This window comes from Lithobates pipiens, unplaced genomic scaffold (genome assembly GCF_037356315.1).
Source record: "Lithobates pipiens isolate NorthernLeopardFrog02 unplaced genomic scaffold, aLitPip1_a1.2 Scaffold_8, whole genome shotgun sequence".
In the NCBI taxonomy this organism is placed as follows: domain Eukaryota; kingdom Metazoa; phylum Chordata; class Amphibia; order Anura; family Ranidae; genus Lithobates; species Lithobates pipiens.
In genome coordinates, this window is record NW_027507903.1 from 454,534,645 (window position 1) to 454,557,183 (window position 22,539).

The window sequence follows — 22,539 nt, forward strand, 5'->3', positions numbered from 1 at the left end:
GTTAAATTTTGGTCTCATCTGACCAGACTATATTCTTGCAGTATTTCATAGGCTTGTCGAAATGTTGTGCAGCAAACTTTAAACAAGATTCAACGTGCTTTTTCTTTAGCAATGGAGTCTTGCGTGGGGAGTGCGAATACTGGCCATAGCGGTTAAGTGAATTACTTATTGTTCTCTTTGAAACAATTCTACCTGCTAATTCCATGTCTTTCTGAAGCTCTCTACAAGTGGTCCTTGGCTCTTGGACAACTCTTCTGATAATTCTTTTGACTCCTCTGTTAGAAATCTTGCGAGGAGCACCTGGTTGTGACCGGTTTATGATGAACTGATGATCTTTCTCCAACAGTGCTCACTGGAGCTTTCAGTTTAGAAATCCTTCTGTAACCAATGCCATCAGTATGTCTTTCAACAATAATGTTGTGATGGTCTTGGGAGCTCTTTGCCTTTAGCCATCAGAGGTTTCTTCTGTGGCACCTTGGTAATGAGACACCTTTTTGTAGGCCATCACTTGAGACTGAACCAACTGATATTAATCTACACTGACAAGGGGGGTAGGATTGCTTTCCAATTACTGATAGATTTCAGCTGGTGGCTTTCCATGCCTTTTTGCACCTCCCTTTCTTCATGTGTTCAATACTTTTTCCTCTATCGTTATATTTTATTTTTTTATTACACAACTTAATTTCTAAACTTATTTGTTTTGTTTTTTTCTATGTATGGATTGCACGGGTTGTTACCGACATGTAATGAAAACTTCATGTCAAAAGTACCTTTAGAAAATATATTGACCTAGAAAAATGGTGACATGTTTAATACTTATTTTAACACGCTAATCCCAACGCACGCATTTCTGTAGAAATGGCTTTGCATCTAAGTGGGTGCTGGAGCACCCAACGGCTGGAACCACATCAAAGTAAAAAAATGTCATCAGCACACCAAGGATCTGCAGAGTGGGTCCAAAGCTTTAATCACCAATCACGTCGCTACAGCAGATAGCAACATTTGGAGCCACACAGGACCCCTTCAAATACGTATATAATACTAACGCAGCAAAAATGCATCAAAATGCCCCGTGTTGTGTTCTTGATGATTTTTGAGTCACATGACCCATCAAAAACACACCAACAGCAAGGTAAAATGTTGGCAAAATCACGTGCGGTTTCGGCAGCCATTTTTTTCGCCACAATTGTGAAAACCCTATTTTCAGCGGCCAAAATGTTGGTGCAGCACTATAACATACATATGTACATACAACCTCCGCACCTGGTAGCAGATGGAACAGATGTCGTTGTGTTGCTCCAGTTGTTCCTTTGTGGCGACAGGTAAGGATTTTATCTTATTCACAGCATCCCTACGAAGGAGGAAGCTCTTCCAGCCAAGCTGTGCCCGCAGCCAAACATTGTAGTATGAGTGTATGAAGATAATCATGGAACCCATCACTGTCCATTCACCAAACACAGTCTCAGAAACCCCATATGCGACAACACACAGCGCCACCAGGAACTCCAGCAGACGGTAAGTTCCATTTACATAGTAAATTACATCATCCATGTTTTCCACTGGCTCTTTGCGGATCTCCTCAATCATAAATAAGACATAGATGAAAAGAGTGCCAAGGACCTGTTGGGAGAAGGAGGAAGTTTATGTGTTAGTACGTTACACCATCCCCACAAAAAAACATAACCAAAAAAAAAAAACACTAGATCCTTTTTCAGTATTGGGGAGGGGGAGACCATTTTAAATTAACTGGGCAAACAACATGACTGTTAGCTGATTAAACCCCAGTAATCCATTAGGGGTTATTAATTAGCAAAATAGGAAAATTGGATTTTTCATTTACCTGTAAAATCACCTTCCTGGAGATGTGCATCACGAGACACAGAGCATTTTCATATCTATGACCATAGGGGTTAGGCTGCCACTTTCAGGTGAATGGGCTCTGGAACAAAAAGAAAGGCAGTCCCCTCCTAGGCATAAGTTATCCCCATTAGGCAAGGCTTCAGTTTTTTGAAGCAAGCTATGAACCACAGGAAGGAATAGGGGTGGAATTTGTGTCCTGTGATGTACTCCAAGAGATGTAACAGGTAAACAAACTCTCATTCTCTTTATTGTACAACACGGGACACAGAGCATCCCAAAATCTATGATAATAGGGATGTTACAAACCACTGAAGCTGTTCAAAGGGTGACAACCCAATAGGTCCCAAACAACAAAACCAGAATATGTTCTTAGCTTCACACAGCAGACTATAGAACATGCTGACCAAACGCCAAGTAGCAGCTTTACAAATTTGAACTATAAAAGCTTGATGACAAATAGCCCAGGGGTACCAACACTGCTGATAGAATGAGCCGTCACTGAAAAAGGTGGAACTTTTCCTTTCAACCATAGGCTTGAGAAATAAGCTGACAGATCCATCAAAAATAGTAGATTTGGAATCTGTGTGACATTTCATTGGACCCTCAGGAAGCACAAAGAGGGAATCTGACTGCCAAATAGCAGCAGTCTACTTCAGGTAACCCAACAACATCAACTACATTCAAGGTGTAAGGATCCTCATCACCCTCTGATGCTTAGGACAGAAGGAAGGCAACACAATGTCCTGGGTGAGAAGGAACGAAGAAACCATCTTAGGCAGATGACAACTAAGGCAGTAAAACCACCTTGCCACAATGGAGCACCAGGAATGGTTACATAGTGAAGGGGGTTACATAGTTAGTAAGGTTGAATAAAGACACCAGTCCATCCAGTTCAACCTGAGTGAGTGTCTACAATTGTCCCTATCCCTGTACATTGCACACTCACATCGGTCCCTACCCTCAAGGAGACCTACCTGTCCCTTAGACATCTGGCTTCAACAGACTTGTGTTAAAGCCAACGACCGTAAATAAGGATAGAGGTTCAGATCTTGTGACAGTATGTCAGGTCAGTCTAGAAGAGTACAGGAGCCATCCGTCAACATGCTCACAATGTCAGAGTACCAAGTTCTCCTGGGCCAGACTAGGGTGATGAGAATCAGCATAATTCTTTCCACTCAATACTTGCGAAGCAGACAATGTAAAATCTGTGGAAAAAATAGGATTTGGGAGAACTGGTACCACGGTGTCACCAGAGCATCCACCGCAAACGCTCAAGGATCCCTGGGCTTTGAGACAAACCTATCCAGCTTTGCACTGAATCTGTACAACAGAATCATATAAGGAGTCCATCGTTGGCAGAGCCTGAAAAAGCTGTTGACCGCTAAGAAAATCTCCCTGGCAATTTTCCATGCCTCGAATGTGAACAGTGGTCAATGTGGGAACATGGTGTCCCACCCAAGACAGTATGAGAACCACTTCGGGATTGTCTGACTGAACCCTCACAGGGAGGTTCTCCAGCAGCACTGACAAACGGAACAGTGCAAGACGAATAGCTCTCAGTTCCAAGATTGTGATGGACAACAACCTCTCCTGCGAAGACCAAAGTCCCCTGCACTAAAAGTCAGGCTGGCATCTGTTGTCAGGACCATCCAGGACAGGGTGAAAAACGATTTTCCCATTTACAGCATCCGTGAAGAGATCCACCAGTCCAGAGACAGCCTTGTGCTCTGGATGATATTGGGGGTTCCAACCACTGTGTCGTCCTGTCCCCATGCCACCAAGAGATTCCAACAGAGGAGTCTGGAATGAAACTGAGCAAAAGGAACAGCATCAAAAAAAGCTACTATGTTTCCAAAAGCCCTCATGCAAAAGGGAATCAAGGGATTTGTCAGTGTAAGAGCAAGTCCACTTGAGTCCTCAGAGCATGACATTTAGATAAAGAAGGTAAAACACTGCGCTTACTTAAACAAACTTAGCTGCTAACATTCAAACAAAGTTGAACTACATGTGAAAACAAAAAATGTAGCGCTATAAAGTGATTAAGTTATGAAACCTAAAAGTGGTTTCCTAGTGGATGAGAACAACCTGTGTTTCAGTCGACAAAAAGAAATTATTCAAAAACTCGTGAAAATAAAAAATAATAAGTGTAAACCACATCGAGAACAGCGTGCAGTGATTAATACAGTGTGACAAGAACAATGTCTGAATGATAAAGCAGCAATGGGATCATATAACATAAATCCTCTATAAGCAAGCTATTATCAGTTCATCAGTATGTACAGTTCATCAATTTAATCATGAATCTCCTTCCAAGACCAATCTTTCCGTATCAGCCAGGACAGCATGGACACCAACGGCAACAATCTATTTGTCTGTAGCACTCTCAGCAACACTTTATAAATGTAAGGTAGGTACTCTTACCAGAGCTGTTGGTCCCACATGCCCTACGACAGTGGGTCAAAAAGGCTTGTAATCCTGAAAGGATATATCCCGACCTCCGGTAGGCTGAACCGTCATGTGGAGTCCTCCTTTGGGTGTACTCCGTCCCAGATGTAGGTAAGTAGGCCAAAGTATACCAGTCGGTATTATACTCACTTTCAGAAGTAATGATATCCCAAAGGCCAAATACGTTCAAGTATCAGAAAAAGGCTCATAAGGATCACATGAAAAAGAAAAAAAAAAAAGAGGGCTCCGGATGGTGTAGATTACTTGCACCCCATATTGCTTTTTTCTTATATTAATTGTTTTAGTGATCAATTTTTATTTTTGTACAAATTGTATATTTTTAATAAACCCAACTGTTTTTTTTTATCTACACCATCCGGAGCCCTCTTTTTTCTTTTTCATGTCATCCTTATGAGCCTTTTTCTGAAACTTGAACGTATTTGGCCTTTGGGATATCATCACTTCTGAAAGTGAGTATAATACCGACTGGTATACTTTGGCCTACTTACCTACATCCGGGACGGAGTACACCCAAAGGAGGACTCCACATCACGGTTCAGCCTACCGGAGGTCGGGATATATCCTTTCAGGATTACAAGCCTTTTTGACCCACTGTCGTAGGGCATGTGGGACCAACAGCTCTGGTAAGAGTACCTACCTTACAGTTATAAAGTGTTGCTGAGAGTGCTACAGACAAATAGATTGTTGCCGTTGGTGTCCATGCTGTCCTGGCTGATACGGGAAGATTGGTCTTGGAAGGAGATTCATGATTAAATTGATGAACTGTACATACTGATGAACTGATAATAGCTTGCTTATAGAGGATTTATGTTATATGATCCCATTGTTGCGTTATCATTCAGGCATTGTTCTTGTCACACTGTATTAATCACTGCACTCTGTCCTCGATGTAGTTTACACTTATTTTTTATTTTCACGAGTTTATGAATAAATTCTTTTTTGTCGCCTGAAACAGAGCATGACATTTGCCTGGAGGAGGGATCATTCTCAATTGAACAGTATCCAGGATCAGGCTCATATATTTTAACTTCTGGGCTGGGATCAAGGCAGACTTCTGAAGATTCAGAACCCTTCTAAACTTCTCCAAAGTGTGCACTTTGTGAGAGCACATTGGTCTCCAAAACTGAGCAGAGTGTTCCTACAGAAAGAAGTCCAAGTACCCCAAAACAGAAATACCTCAGGAACATAAACAGCCTGAGAACCAGAGCCAGGATCTTGAGTAACACTCTGGGAGCCATGGACAAACCAAACGACAGGGACACAAACTGGAATTGGCATGCCTCCACCACAAACTGCAGAAACCTTTGAGGACATGCTGGAGAGAAGCCAGCACCGACTGCACTAATCCCATTCAGGACTTTTGCACCCATGGAAACTTTCTGAGCCGCTTGAGATCCTGGATAGAACGGGAATTGCTGTTTCGTTTCGCTACTGTAGAGTTTAAAGTAAAAATCGCAAAACCTTACAACCTTCGGAACGGGAATGATCATCCTTTAAGATAGATGATCGAGATCTTGAGAGGGCAAATCTTTTTGGTGGATTTAAAGAAACATTTGCATACATGCAGCATTGAGGGGGAAGGATCTAGAATTACATTTTGTAGCCACTGTGTTGCAGACGCACTTGTCTGCATTTATCTTCTGACAAACCTCAGCGAAGGTCTGGAAACATCCCCCCACCCATGTGAGTGGGGGTGAACTTAACTGTAAAGAGAACTTGCCCTTTGCCTTGGAGGGCTTTTGAGTCCATGGTTTTTTGAAGAGTTGGGACTGGAGTTTGGGCTTACACCCCGAGGCCTGAGATTGGCCTAATAAATGCTTATTGGAAGTAGAAAGAGCAGCAGTTTTTTTAGCCATAGGCTTAGCCTTCTTTTAACTGTCAGGAGAGTACTTTTACTTTTGGTCACCTTCTGGATGTAATCATCCAGGGCAAGACCAAACAAGCATTCCTCTTAGAAAGGTAAACATCCCATATGCTTCTTGCACTGCAGGACAATTCCGCTGACTTCAGCGATAAGATCCTGCACATGTGTATGAACAAGACCCGTTAGACAAGTTGCTGTATGGAGTCCTTCAAGGTGTCCACGGAGAAGTGAAGAACACGTGGAGAATTATCCAGGTTTCTACTTGTTTTAGTACCTCCACTAGCAGGTACTCTTGTCATATGATGAACTCTTTAAGGCATTGATAAACAGCTAAAAGTGCAATTAAATAATGTCTTCAGATGTCTGTCTGAGGCATTCTTAAATTCCAGAACATTGTCCAATGGGAACGTGAGGTTCTTATTAAGATAAGAAACTGCCAGATCTATCGAAAACATTTTTTAGCGAACACACTATTGCGGAGCAACCTTTTTGGTGGATCGGACACCTTGTCAGGTGGATGCCTAGTCCATGTTAAATGAAGATGTATAGGAGAGGATTGAGGATGTTATGGCAGCTGCCATTATCCAAATCCTGACATGTTTGTAGAAGAGGACTTGGGAACAGTAACTGTCTAGAAAACCAACTTCCTTGAGAAAGCTCACAAAGGTCTGAAATACGCTCTGACCCTGGAGTTCTTCAGGACTAGATTACTCAAAATGTGGCCTATTCTGCAATCCCTTCTACGAGAATAATCTCAACCTTTCTATACCTCATGCTTCACTGGTTCCTCCATCATAAAGAGAGGGGGAGAGAGGGAACACTTCCACTTGTGATAAAGATGACTCAAGCCGGCAAGTATTCCAGAAGACTGCTGCTGTACCCCAGTGATTGCGGAGGTGAACTACTCCCATGTCACAAAGGAACTAGAGGAAGGTGCCCCAGACAGCAGAGATGGCAGACAATGCTGCGTGGAACACACTGACCCCAAGGAGATATGTTGAATGAGGGGCTGTGTCCAGGTACCTCTCTACCTGCAAGTATTTGGAACCCTTCACTCCTTTACATGCCCTACTCTATGTCGTCTGTGAGACATGGCCAGCCAATGAACCTACAAGGACCCTTGCTAACTATTACCAGTATGGGTCAGCTGAGAGGCACTGTCTCAAAAGAAACACTGGTATGTTGGTACCCTGGGAAGGAGAACTCAGTTCCCCAACCCGCCCAACTAAGAAAGGTTGGAGGTCTCTGTATACTTAGCTGCAACTAGCAGTCCCACACCACAAGGTTATACTGAGTTCTGTAGCCTAACTGTGAGGTTCTGCTGCAACCTGAAATCCCAAAGTTGCCGTATCTGCTGTGGCCTGTAGTCCCCCGCTGCTAGGCTTTCTGCCACTTGTAGTCCCATAACACAAATCTACCGCTGTGGCCCCCCATGACTAACTGCAATGGTTCTCTATCTGCACACCGAGTGCTCCAGGAAGCATGGACGAGATAGCAGAAGAAGTTCTGTCTCTACTGAGATGGCACCAGTCAAGCTTTTGTGCTCATCCAGTGTAGCAGCAGTGCAGGGGAAAAGGCAGAAGATGGCAGCATAACCACTATCATCATGAATATGAAGATGCTCTGCATCCTGTGATGTAAGATAAAGAAAAAGGTTTATTAAAAAAAAAAGAAAAAAAAAAAAAGATATAGATTTTAAGTTTACTTCTGTAACTTCTGCATAGGTACACTGTAATTAGCTGCAACTTAAACCTGTAGCTAACAACATATGAATTTTAGTTTACAATTTAACAGGCAATGACAGAGAAACGCCTATTTCTGTCAAACAGTGCTGAAAAAAACTGCCTGCAGTCACTCTACTACACAGATCAAGACCTTAGTTCTAAAAAATGTCAGAATGTTGTGTCATCTACATGTAAACATGCCCTGCTGACTCTGTGTAGCCACAGGCAATGCAGAGAAATTTGTCCTCAATTTACAGCAGAAGCACTCTCTCTTCCAGCTGCTCAGCTCATTCTGGTTTTTTTTTTTCAATCTCTAATGTAAACATAGAACAGCTGCTTTGGGAGTGGGGAGGAGCAGAGTTTAGAGACCAAACTTCACTGATTCTGTTGTGAATTTTAAGGAAGAATTGCTCCACATTTCTTGTAGCTACAACGGTCAGCGATGGCTCATCTTAAAACTCATTTACTGGTTGGTAAAGCCTAAGCGTAGCCAAAATAAAAAAATAAAACACAAGTGACCTAACTTACAGTCAGGAAGTGTCCCTTGTGCTGATTCTTAGTAGAAATCTTCCTCGGCCCATGTCTATCCACACTCCCGACTTTGTAATCATCCGATACGGCCGGGGTTAAAAGAACTGAGGAGCTGTCATCAGGAAAACCCAACTATACCCACTCTTTTCGTCCAGCTGCTCTATTCATAGAAGCCCTACTACAGCTTCTATAATTGAAACACAATCTATGAATGGAAGGCATGGCTCTAATAATCATCCGCCTGTCCTCCATTCTTAGATCATGTTATTTATAGAAGCTGCAGTAAAGGCTTCTATGAATGGAGCAGCTGTGTGGAAAGGGTGGGCATTCTCAGGCTCTGTTGATGGGAGCTTGTGACAGGACATTAGTTCGCCTGCCCCACAAACAATTCAAAGTCAGCAGCTACAAATACTGCAGCTGCTGACTTTTAATATATGGACACTTACCTGTCGAGGGAGCCCGCGATGTCGGCACCGCAGCCAATCTTCAGATCGGCTGTCGAGTGCCACCATTGCCGGTAAGGGAACCCGGCAGTGAAACCTTTCCCTACTGTGCATGCGCAAAAGCAGGCTGCGCTTTCTAATTGGCCCGGCAGCGGAGGAAGGAGGAAGGGGGCCGAACTTCAGAGAGATGGCCCTGCAGCCCAGTCTCCTGGAAGTGGGGAAGGGTACCTGTCAAAAACAGGTCCACATACCCCTCTGAAAGATGCCAAATGTGGCACCAGAGGGGGGGACAAACAAGTGGAAGTTCCACTTTTGGGTGGTACTCTGCTTTAACCCCTGCCCCACTGGATGATTTTGGGAGGGGGAGAGAAGAGGAATCAGCATAAGGAACAAATCATACTAACTGTAAGTTCTGTCTCTTGTGCTAATTTTTCAGTTTTTTATTTTAGCTACATTTAGGCTTTAGCATATATAATACTTGAATGTGCGCTTTTTTAAGCATTGTTAGATTTTAATTTATCCACTCTTCCTGAGAGGTACCACTTCATGAGCAATCCTCTGAATGAGAAATTTAATCTCCTGCCTTGGTTTTACTTGTTATTGTAAGAAGACACTGAAACTGTAGGACAGGTGGGCAGAAGGTTTTCCGAGAATAATAGGCCATAATAAATCGACCTAACCTCTTAAATATTTTCAACTCTTCCTGATCTATTAAGAACAAAGTGTCTCCTCAGCTTGGTAAACGTATGCAATGTAAGGCCTACTCGCATTTCTATGGTAAAATAAGATCAGCACGTTAACGCTAATATATTATATTAAAGTTTACATAAATGCTAAATCTTTTCTCTTACCTTAGGGTAGAGTGTGGAAGGGTTAAACCCTCTGTTAAGTTTTGATGCTGTCTTTGATCCCTGTTGGGGTGATCCAGCCTCAAAATATACTTAATTAAAATAACTTGATAGTGCTCACTAGGTAATACTAATAGACCCCTAACAATAGTCAAAGCTGACTTATAAAAAACTTTTACCCTGTGCTATAAGTTGCTACTGTGATTGCTAGTCCCCCCCCCCCTTTCTCAGGACTCTATCCCACACTTCCCTAGATGAAGATCACACATTCCAGGAGGCTTTGGGACAATCTGCGCAAGCGCTGGAACTGTCTACCACACTCTGTATATGCTGCCATGCATCGCTGGGCCAGCTTAAAGAACCAAAAACATTTCTGGTGACATCACATAAGAGCATGACAACGCAGTACTTGCAATGTTGAGATGGAGCACAGGCTTACAGCAGACAGCACTGGCATCACTGGGCAGTCGAGTATGTTTTTTGTGGAAAACACAGCGGTACAGGAAAAAGGGCAAAACAAATAAAATAATATTATAAAAGGAGGGAGGTTTAAGTTCCTTGTTAAGGCCTGAAGTACTTGATGTCCAACCAGTGTGCCAACCAGGCTTTAAAAGTTCCCTGATGGAAAAGACACGACAACAGACATCTTGTTATATCGACTGTACCTGAAGAGAAGTGAGTATGCTGCTGGATATTATGATCAGGAGCCAGAAATCCATGTGGAAGAACTGACAGATCATGTAAGCCATATAGGAAGGGAAAACCAGGAGGAACAAACACAGGCTGACAGCCCGAAAATGCTTCCATAGACTCCTATGGGAAAAGCAAAAATATACATATATATATACACATATTATAATTCAGTGCTTAGGTCTACCCTGGTGCCCAGGGAAAGCATCAGGCAACACTCACTTATCTCGTGAAGCACCCAGAGCAAGGACAATAGGGTCAGCTATCTCCAGCATTGACTGCAATATTGAAGCCACTACAATGAACAAAATGATGCTGAGAAGGAAAGCTCGATGGACCACTTGTAACTCAATCAGTCCTGTCTGCACAGCAAGGATCAGCAACGTCACCCCTTCTGTCATTCCCCTGCAAAGAGAAGAGATAAAAAAAATATTTAATCATTTGTGAAAGAGAAAATTGTTAAAATCTGGAAAAAACAAGTACAATATTTATTTAAACAAGTTAAATGACCAGATCTTAGGCTATAGAGGTCTCATGGAACACAAAACGTACACACATTGGCCTAAGTATTAAACTACAACTTCCAGCTGACACAAAATTCAGGTAATCACATTTTGGCATGAAAGAAAAGAAAATGGTGTGACAACGCAGAATATATGGCACAAATTAGCATAGTTTGTGGTGAAGACTAAAACCGAAGTGTGAGAATAAAAAATAAATAAATAAAACATTCATACTAATCACCTAGGTGGATGCAGCATGATCCGATGCTGCACCTGTCCTCCACTGCCTCTAAGACCGAAAAACTGAGTAATCAAAGACTGCTGATCTCTCGGCTCTAGTTCTCCAATGACTAACAGTCTCTGATCTGCCCCTCCAGTGTTCACCTCGCTGGAGTGCTGGGCTGTGCAGGAACAGCTGGGTCAAGCTCTCTTGGTTACTAAGGGCTTGATTTCACTTACTTTAGGAGGTAGGCATTGCACACACATCTTCCCCATGTCCAGTAAAACTTCCCTTACTTGCCACTGAGGCACTCACAGGTGGGTTTGCTTAATTATAGTCCGGAATGTCAAGCTCTTAATAATTAAGAGAGCCTGGTCTATGAGGGCACATAGAGGAGGAATGTTTAAGTAAACGGAAGAAATAGACACGCGTGGTACTCTGGAGTCCAGCCTTGCATACAGAATCTCGCAGCTCAACAATTTTCTGGTTTTCCAAAATATAAAACACTTGGCAGCACCCTCACCTGTTCATAACGGGGTCATTCATGAAAGCGCGGTATCCCTGCAGATAGAACTTGCAGAGGGTCAGCACTCCTAGAGCCACAAAGGACACAGTGAAGACCAAGCCCAGGAGAGAATAAGGAGTGCTACAGCACTCTGCAATGCTGCAGAAACAAAGAACAAAAATTATGAAAAAAATAATAAAAAATATTAACTTTATTCTATATTTTACAATTAAATCCGCTTAATACTTATAATGGAAAAAAAAATATATGAAATAGCATGTGCCTGTTTTAGATACATTTTCTACTTTAAAATTAACCTGTGACGACAGATATATGGAAGCTGTCCTTGCTGACTCTTTAAAGTGGAAGGCTCCGGGCTTTTATACTTCCCCGTCTAAATGAATCGCTGACCCAGAATAGTTTCATAGTTAGTAAGGTTGAATAAAGACACCAGTCCATCCAGTTCAACCTGAGCGAGTGTCCACAATTGTCCCTATCCCTGCACATTGCACTGTCAAGGAGCCCACAATCAAAGTTCCCCATTCATATACTAGGGCCAATTTTGGACAGAAGCCAATTAACCTACCTGCATGTCTTTTGGATTGTGGGAGGAAACCGGAGTACCCGGTGGAAACCCACGCAGGCACAGGGAAAACATGCAAACTCCAGGCAGGTAGTGTCGTGGTTTGGGATTTGAACCAGCGACCCTTCTAACTTCTTGGTGAGAGTGCTAACCACTACACCACTGTGCTACCCTAATAGTTCAGATGTTTTACTTTCTCCAGGTCAAAACAGGTTTACCAGTTAGTAAAGCTAGGATCAGGATGACAGATGAAACAAAATTAGTAAAAATGGCTCCTATATTTCTACTAACACAAACTCATTAAAAAGGGTTTTTTTTTTCAATCAAAACTGAAACGAGTTCAGTCTATGAGAACCAAAAACATCCAACGATTCTGATACACCACCAGCAATATACCTGGAGTTCCAGACTCATTCCAGAGACTCAGATGGCAGATTCCCACTGCAGCAGTAACTAAGTCAGTGGGTTGTTTTGCCCATCAACTACTACCCAAAAACTGAAATAACAGATTAGGGTGGACATTGTACAGAAACATTTTTAATGTGTATTTAGCGGTCTGCATGGAGTTCTGCTTTAAAATCCAACTAGATTTTCAGTTTAAATCAGCTAAAATACATTCCTGGTGTATCAAAACCAAAAGGTGTTCAAAGTTAGAGAGTTCTTTTTCTATAAAAAGCAGACACAACAGGCTGAGATGGTTTCTCTCAATGTAGAGGACTGACACAATCCCACCTAATGAGAACTAGAGCCCTCCAAGAACATTGCTGATTGCAGAGCTATAAGTATGACTTGGTAGGGGGTGTGTTGGACCTCTACAGGGAGACCACTGCTTCCACACACTGCTTCTTTCTATGCAGCATGCTGGAAGACATGCTTTCCAATTCAGACTCTGGCTGCAAGGAAAACAAACTGTTAAGCCCCATACACACTATCAGATTTTCTGCTGATTTTTTCCTTCAGATTTACCAAAACCCTATAAATATGAGGTCAAACCCTAGGAGTTTCAATTTCTATGCAATCAGGCAGGCCCTTTTTGGTAAATCTGAAGGGAAAAAAAAATCAGCTAAAAAGCCGATAGTGTGTATGGGGCTTAAGACTTTGCACACCTTTTGCTTTTATGCACCTGGAATGCATTAAGCAGATTTAAACTTAAAGTTTGGTTGGCCTTCAAGCATTTGGCATCTGTCAACTTGAAGAGTATGTGAACACTATTTCTAAAAACTTTCTAGTCTTTTCACAGTAAGCTGATCACGTAGTGTAGACCACATATAAAATGATGATGTTTACCAGCTCTAAAGCAGGACACCCCCAAAGACTTGGTAAAAAAAAAAAAAAAAAAACTTGCCATTTATCATGATGATTGAATGATAAGGAATTGCCAGATAAGAACATGTGTGATGTGGCCCCCGAGTGGTGGGCGAGCTTTCCAGGAAAAAAATATGAAGGAAGATAACTCATGATGTGATCAATCAAGAGCAAAATATTCTACTGACTGCACATTAAAACCAACAACTACAGAACGATCTGTTTTTCTTCTTCCAGTTTATATATCTTGTCTCTTGCTTAGGATTATTTTGCTTTTTGCTCAGTTAACCCTTTATCCTTGGCAACCTGAAAAGTGTTTAACTACTTATAATATAAACCATCTATTTTATAAGATAGTGCCATATTAACCACTTCCCACCCGGCCAATGCACATATACGGCCGGGTGGGAGCCGCCTACTCCTGATATGACGTTCAGGAACGTCATTCAGGAGTAGCGGGATCGCGCGCGCGATCCCGATGCGCCCGTGTCACCCGGACACGGCGCATCTCAGATCGGCAGGAGGGCTCTGTGATTGGCCCTCCTGATCACATGACGGCCGTGTCCAATCACGGCCGTCATGTGATGTAAACAAACAGCCGGTTGCTAGGCAATCGGCTCCTCCTCTCCTCACACAGAAGTCATCGCTGTGGAGAGGAGAGCAGATCGCTGCAGCCGGCTGCTGATCAGTGAGTATGAGCTGCTTTTTACAGCTTTTTACTCACTGATCACCAGTCTAGTGTACACAGTAAACACACCACACAGTATAAACACAATGTCCCCACACATGTCCCCAAAACATACATGTCCCCAAATAATAAAAACACATGTCCCTAATAATAAAAACATGTCCCCCACATATGTCCCACTAAAATCACATGTCCCAATGATTATCTGCACACATATGTACGTGATCACCTGCACACATATGTACATGATCATTTGCGTACATATGTCCGTGATCACACAAACCAATTATTATACACTTAACGGATTTTTTTTTACCAAAAACATGTAGCAGAATACATTTTGGCTTAAATTTATGACAAAATTTGATTTTATTGGATTTTTATTGAAGTAGAAAAAAGAAAATATTGTTTTTTTTTTCCAAATTTCCGCTTTTTTGCGCTTATATCGCAAAAAATAAAAAACGGAGTCGTGAATAAATACCACCAAAATAAAGCTCTATTTGTGCGAACAAAATGATAAAAATTTCATTTGGGTACAGTGTAGCATGACCGCGCAATTGTCACTGAAAGCTGAAAATTGGGCTGGGAAGGAAGGGGGCGAAAGTGCCCTGTATTGAAGTGGTTAAAGACAGTTTAGGTTGTTCAGAGATCAGTTATTGCTAGGGTGCAGGGTGTGCCGCATGTGTAAATGATAATTGTGCAACGCATATTCAATATCGCTGCACACGCTGAAGTGTAAGGAATAATTCTAGGGCCAGTATTTACAGTTAATTATAAACTGATGAGATATAAAAGGCATATTTTTTGTGGTTTCGTGGGTGCAGAATTTTTTGGCCATGACATGTTTAATATTGATTTACTTGAAACAATCTCATCTTTTCAATTTTACCAAAAAAATTGGTTTGATAAACTGTTGCACAAATATCATGTGGCATTAAAACTTGCAACTGCTACTTTTTTATACTAGAGATTCTGCAAGTATACTTTTTTTTGAGGGAGGGCGGGGCAGAAATGCACATTATAACATGTGCAATAAAAAACGTTCCAGCAGCAAAATGGTTAACTTACATTCTTTTTTTTATAAATTCTTTATTTTTTCATCTTTTCTTTCCATAGATTTCACATTACATTTCGTTTTACATCTACAACTTCTTTAACAGCTATAACAGTCTTATAATATTTCAATCCATACCTCAATTCCATGTCATCCTCCCCCCTCCCTCACCCTTCCCTCCCAGAGAAATAAATAGATAAATATACAAACAAGAAAAAAATAAAAAAAAAAAAAAAAAAAAAGTTTGAATTTTCACTATAATCCCCCCCCTCACTCCCCCCCCCCCACCACCACCCGCCTGCTCTATCATATTTCGAAATGTTTCACATCATACTTTCTCTATAATTTAGATATGGAGCCCAGATCTTCTGATATTTCTCGTCTTGATCTCTCATTGTCATTGTTAAATTTTCCATTTGTTGGATTTCTGCAATTCTCTGAAACCACTGTGCTCTAGCTGGAGGGTTGCTTTTTTTCCACAGAACCGGGATACATGCCCTTGCTGCTATCAATAAATGTCTCAGCAAAGAATTTTTGAATCTTTCTATTGCCATTGGGATGTCCAGCAGCAGAAAAGTTGCCGGTTTATCTCCCAGGTCAATTCCTGTAATCCTTACAATAGTATCGGCTACCATCTCCCAGAACACTCTAATTTTTGGACATTCCCAAAATATATGTAATAATGTTCCTTCTGCTCCATGACATCTCCAACATGTCTCTGATATCTGGGGGTAAATTTGATGTAACACTTTTGGTGTTCTATACCACCTAGTAAGGATCTTGTATCCCCCTTCTTGATATCTGCTTGCCATCGAGGCCTTTTGATTAAACAACAGCATCTTATCCTTTTGTTCTGGGGAAAACGTAGTCCCTAAATCTCTTTCCCAAGCCTGTAAAAAGGGCAAATCTTGTGAAGTCTCCTGTTCTATTAACATACTATAAAAATAAGACATCAGATGTCTCAGTTCCTCTCCTTTCAAACAGATCTCTTCAAACTCAGTCAATGCCCTTATTTCTACGTATACCTTTGATTTAGATCTAATAAAGGCTTCTAATTGCCTCATTCTGAAAGGGTCTAGTCCTAATGTCATTCCTTTTTCAATATCTTTTTTAGTCATTAACCGGTTGCCTACCGAGAAATGACAAATTCTACTCATACCTCTATCTTGTATTGTTTTAAACTTTGGATCTGTCATTCCCGGTAGAAATGCTGGGGTACCAAGGATAGGAAGGAGCGGACTGGGAGTTCTTGAAATAGATGTTTTCCTGAATACTCTTTTAGTTATTCGTAATGTCTCCCCTAGTATTGGATGTTTTCTCAATCCCATTGGTATTTCTGTATCTGGAATCCACACTAATCCTTCCAATGGGATATCTGTCGCTGCTTGTTCTGTCTGTATCCACGGTTTTTCGTTTTTAAGCCTACACCATTCCACTACTCTAGTTAAGTGTGAGGCCTCCTGGTATTTTATTGGATCTGGAAGTCCTATCCCTCCTTTTCCTTTGGGGAGTACTAAAATATCTCAGCGTACTCTTGCTGGTTTCCCAGCCCAGATGAACTTCATAAATCTTGATCTAAGATCCTTAAACAAACTTGTAGGGATCTTAATTGGTATAGTTTGAATTATGTATAACAGTCTGGGCATCACATTCATCTTAATAATATTGGTTCTCCCGAACCATGTAAAAATCTCTTTGTCCCATTTTTGAAGATCACTTTTGATCTGTCTTACCAGTGGGATATAATTAAGTTCAAACAGTTCATTTAGATTTTTTGACATTTTTGTTCCTAAGTAACTTATATATGAATTCGTCCATCTAAAATCAAATTGCGTGGACACTGCAAAATAGTTAACTTACATTCTGACCTCCAACTCCTAGGTGAGAGATAGATGGCAAGGACCTTTGGCTGGGATCCTTAGAAAGCAGAGGAACCCAAATCTAGCAAAACTTCAGCACACAGATACACAACTGAAAAATGAGCTCTGAGATCCTGGCACCCTTTCCAGATGGTACAGCCAGGTGCTGGTCTTCTCTGTAGATTATAAAGCATTTAAATAATAGCATGATCCAAGATTGACCTCATCCAGTGACTGGACAATGAAGGAGAAGCAACTAGCGGATATCATCTCTCTGCCCTTCATCACTGTACACAGGTTCATTGCTTCATACTGAGGACATTGTTAGAGCCCCGACCAGCTCACTAACGTCCTCTCCCTGTTGCAGTCCAATGGGCCTTATGGGGATAACAAGAGAATAAAGTAGAACTCCACAACAGCTGTGATTACACTCCTTGTGACTGAAGTTGACACAGGACTGTCCACAAATCAGCCTGTCTATGATGGGAAGCTAACAGACTGGAGGTTAGGAACGGAGGAGGGAGCAGGGATAGAAATGTCATTATAGAGCTAGCCCCTAGAAAACGACAGATTGGACAAAAAGGTCCGGGACATCTCTGATTCAGACTGGAGCAAAAGCAAACAAAAACCCCTCCACTCCAACAAGTAAGGGTGCCCCTTCATTGTGAAGAGGGCTTCTGAGTAGGCTTGGAGGGATGAACCCACTTTTAACTTAAAGTGGTTGTAAAGCCACTTGTTTATGAACACACAATGTGTTTAATAAAGTTCTATGCCCTAATGTATGTGTTTAATAAAAAAAAAAACAGCGATTTCTACTTTATTTCACAGCTTCTCCCAGCGCTCACGTGACTGCTTGGTTCTCTCCTCTTCCGGGCTGACAACTACAGCGGGAGGGGCCGAGAACTCCCGCTGATGTCAGCCGGGGAGGAGAGAGCCAAGCAGTCACGTGTGTGCCAGGAGGCGATGTGAAATAAGGTACAAATCGTCATATTTTTTATACAACACATACACTGGGGCATAGAACATTATTAAACACAGGGGATTGTATGAAAATATTACAATTATGATAGCAGCAGGAGGGGGAGGATCGGGGAGTGGACGGAGCTGACGGGAGGTGAGGGGGGAAGAGGACAGAGGAGAGCTGCGGATGACGGAGGCACGTAAACTGACCACGGTGTCAGGGCTCAGGATAAAGAGTGGTCAGTTTACAGGGAGGAGGACAGAAGCAGGCAGGATCAACCAGGTATTTCAGGTGATAGAAAGGGACAAATTACAAGCACTGGTCTGCATAACATGCTTTAAGGGAACAGGATTTTTTTTTTTTTTTAAGGTAACACTTTAAATTAGGATGCCTGGATGGGACAAATTGAGCACTGCTTTTTTTGTGGGGTAGAAGACCTTCTTCCCCATAACCTCCTTGATAAGCTTTTCAAGGGGTATCCCAAACAGGCAATCAACAATTGAATGGCATGGCTTTTGCCAGCAGGTTCAGCCTACCTAGCCTTTAACAACACAATTATGCACAGAGAGCAGTTTCATCCTAGAGACCTGATGAAGTACATTTCTAGGGAATGAACACAAATATTATTATTCACGATTTATATAGCGCCAACAGTTTACGCAGCGCTTTACAATGTATTGGGGGACAACACAATTACAGTACAATACAAAAGGTACAGGAGGGCCCTGCTCATAGAGCTTACATTTTAAAAAGGGAGGGGGTGGTGGTACAAAAGATAATAGCTGCAGAGAATAATTTGATGGGGGTGGCTCGGGGACAGTTAGGTGGGTGTGGGATAGGCTTCCCTGAATAAATGAGTTTTCAGGGAACTCCTAAAGGTGGACAGGGTAGGGGCTGATCGGACAGACTGGGGCAGGAAGTTCCAGAGGATGGGAGAGGCTCTGGAGAAGTCTTTAAGGCAAGCATGAGAGGAGGTAACAAGGGAGCTAGAAAGCAGGAGGTCCTCGGAGGAGCGGAGGGGACGATTTGGGCGATATCTGCAGATGAGGTTGGTGATGTAGATGGGGGCGATGTTGTGGATGGCTTTGTATTTTATGGTTAGCATTTTGAATTTTACACTGTGGGGTAGGGGAAGCCAGTGAAGGGATTGGTAGAGGGGCAGGCGTCACAGAACGATTAGTGAGGTGTATTAGTCTAGCAGCAGCATTCATAATAGACTGAGGGGGGGGGGGGGGGATAGCCTGCTTAAGGGTAGACCATTAATGAGAGAGTTGCAGTAGTCAAGGTGGGAAATAATCAAGGAGTGAACGAGTTGCTTTGTGGTGTCAGTCAGGAAGGGTCGAATTCTGGAGATGTTGCGGAGGTGAAGGCGGCAGGATTTAGCCAGTGATTGGATATGGGGGCTGAAGGAGAGGTCAGAGTCAAGGATTACACCCAGGACCTTGGCATGTGTGGAGGAACCAATGGTTGTGTTGTTGATATTAATGGTGAAGTCACGGGGGGGGGGGGGGGGGGTGGATCGTGAAGGAGGAAATATAACAAGCTCAGTTTTAGAAAGATTGAGTTTGAGTTAGTGGTGTGACATCCATACTGATATGTCATTCAGTAAGTTGGAGATCTGTGAGGAGATTGAGGGGGTGAGTTGAGGAGTGGGGAGATAGATCTGGGTGTCGTCAGCATAGAGGTGGTATTGGAAACCATGGGAGTTTATCAACTGGCCCAGGGAAGAGGTATAGAGCGAAAATAGGAGGGGCCCAAGGACAGAACCTTGGGGTACCCCAACAGAAAGAAGAAGGGGAGCAGAGGAGATGGAGTTGTAAGTACTGAAAGTGCGCTGAGATACGTAGGAGGAAAACCAGGATAAAGCAGAATCGCAGAGGCCAAGGGAGCATAATTTGCTGAGGAGGAGCAGGTGGTCAACTGTGTCAAAGGCAGCACAGAGTTCTAAAAGTATGAGTATGGAGTAGTGGCCGTTGGTTTTAGCAGTTAGTAGGTCATTAGTGAGTTTTAGTAGGGCAGTTTCAGTAGAATGTTGTGGGCGGAAGCCAGACTGTAGGGGGTCGAGAAGGTTGTTGTCCATGAGGTAGCGAATCATTTGGTCATGGACAAGGCGTTCAATGAGCTTGGAGGCAAACAGGAGCAGGGAGATGGGTCTTAAGTTGTTAACAGGTGGGGTCTAGTGAGGGTTTTTTGAGTATGGGGGTAACCAGTGCATGTTTGAGGATTGGAGTGAGTGGTGGTTTGTGTCCATTGTGTTAGGTTAAAAGAGGAGGTTAGGTTTAGTAGTTTAGAAGTGGTAGAAGTATTAACATTGATTGGAATGTTAAAGTCACCTAGGATGATAGCAGGTACTTCAGATGAGAGAAAATAGGGTAGCCATGCAGAGAAGTCACCCAGAAAGCGTGACACTGGTCCAGGAGGTCGATAAATAACTGTGACCCTCAGACAAACTGGAGAGAAAAGACCAATGCGGTGCATTTCGAAAGAGCAGGGGGAAAGAGAGGGAGGTTTGGGAAGTACATGAAAGGTGCATTATGGGGAGAGGAGAAGTCCAACGCCACCTCCTTTTTGTCCACTGGGTCTGGTGGATTGGGTCCAAAGGAGGCCACTGTGGGACAGGGCAGCTAGAGAGGTAGAGTCAGATTCCTGGAGCCAGGTTTCAGTTACAGCAAATAGATTAAGGGATTTGGAGAGGAAAAGGTCATTGATAGAGGCTAGTTTGTTGAAGATTGAGTGGGCATTCCAGAGGGCACTTGTTGAATTAGGGGAATAGGGATAAGAAGGTGGGGGTTACGACTGTTGGAGGAGGTAGACAGCATATTTTGGGGGTGGGAATTGGGTGTGGGAGGGCCGGGGTTTGGTGCAATGTCACCAGACATTATGAGTAGTAGGAGGGTGAGGGTGGTAAGGCAGGAGTGGGATTTAAAGGGGGGGCAGATGCTCTGGTGGAATGGACATGGTGATACTATGTGGGCTTAGAATGAGCAGGAGGTGGTAAATGGAGTGATAAATAGCATCAAAAGTATGAGCTGCGATTGTTCCAGAAGAATAGGGTCCTCAAAGTCATGATAATGTTCCCTAGTTGCTTGCCCAGTCCAGTTAGGAACAGTCTGACAACTGAGCATAGCCAGTTTTACGGCAGGACCAGCAAGAACAAAAGTTTGCCTTCAGTAGGGTTTTAAAGCGTCTACTGACAAAATCCTTAAAAGGTGGGAACATTCTCAACAGGAACAATGAGATGCTTGTAGAAGACTGAAATGGCAGGATCCACTACCACTTCTGTGAAAAGAATACAAGGCCTTTTGCGAATGGACAGAGAGAGAGGGAGCACAACTCAATCCCTGTACTGTACTATAGCCTGAAAGGTCAGTCTCACTACTCCTACTAAGCTCACAGCCATACCCGGCTTAAATAAAACTTGAATTTCTAGCATTTCCAGCAACCATCTGAAGCTAGCATAACAAGCACAAGGGGTAACTCATCTGGATCCACCAGTATTTAACCACTTGACCACTGGGCACTTAAACACCCTTAATAACCAGACCAATTTTCAGCTTTCGGTGCTCTCACATTTTGAATGACAATTACTCAGTCATACAACACTGGACCTATATGAAATTTTTGTCCTTTTTTTCACACAAATGGAGCTTTCTTTTGGTGGTATTTAATCACCGCTGGGTTTTTTATTTTTTGTGCTATAAAAGAAAAAATACAGAAAATTATGTAAAAAAATGAATTTTTCTTAATTTCTGTTATAAAATTTAGCAGATTAGTAATTTTTTCTTCATAAATTTTGGCCAAAATTTATACCACTACATATCTTTGGTAAAAATAAGTACAAATTGGTGGATATTATTTGGTCTTTGTGAAAGTTATAGAGTCCACAAGCTATGGTGCCAATATCTGAAAATTGATCACACCTGAAGTACTGACGGCCTATTTCAATTCTTGAGACCCTAACATGCCAGAAAAGTACAAATACCCCCCAAATGACCCCTTTTTGGAAAGAAGACATTCCAAGGTATTTAGTAAGAGGCATGATGAGTTTTTTGAAGTTGTCATTTTTTCCCACAATTCTTTGCAAAATCAAGATTTTTTTTACTTATTTTTTTTTTTCCCACAAAATTGTCATATTATCAGTTTATTTCTCACACAGCATATGCATACCACAAATTACACCCCAAAACACATTCTGCTATTACTCCCGAGTATGACGATACCACATGTGTGAGACTTTAACACAGTGTGGCCACATACAGAGGCCCAACATGCAGGGAGCGCCATCAGGCGTTCTGGAGCACCCAGGACAATTCTGTTATTTCTCTCCTACATGTAAAAATCATCATTTATTTGCTAGAAAATTACATCGAATCCCAAAACATTATATATGTTTTTTTTAACAAACACCCTGGAGAATACAATGGTGGTTGTTGCA

General features: G+C 42.3%; 1 protein-coding gene across 3 annotated transcripts in view; it reads right to left on the minus strand.

The window, feature by feature from the left end:
• RNF145 (ring finger protein 145) overlaps positions 1 to 22,539 on the minus strand; it is a 263,348-nt gene that overhangs the window by 178,113 nt on the left and 62,696 nt on the right. For all 3 annotated transcript variants that reach the window (XM_077468425.1, XM_077468422.1, XM_077468423.1), the window contains exons 7-10: positions 11,673 to 11,813; positions 10,649 to 10,831; positions 10,402 to 10,549; positions 1,264 to 1,620 (exon numbers count right to left, since the gene is read on the minus strand). In XM_077468425.1, coding sequence (XP_077324551.1) covers positions 1,264 to 1,620; positions 10,402 to 10,549; positions 10,649 to 10,831; positions 11,673 to 11,813 — 829 coding nt within the window. The remainder of the gene's footprint in view (positions 1 to 1,263; positions 1,621 to 10,401; positions 10,550 to 10,648; positions 10,832 to 11,672; positions 11,814 to 22,539) is intronic.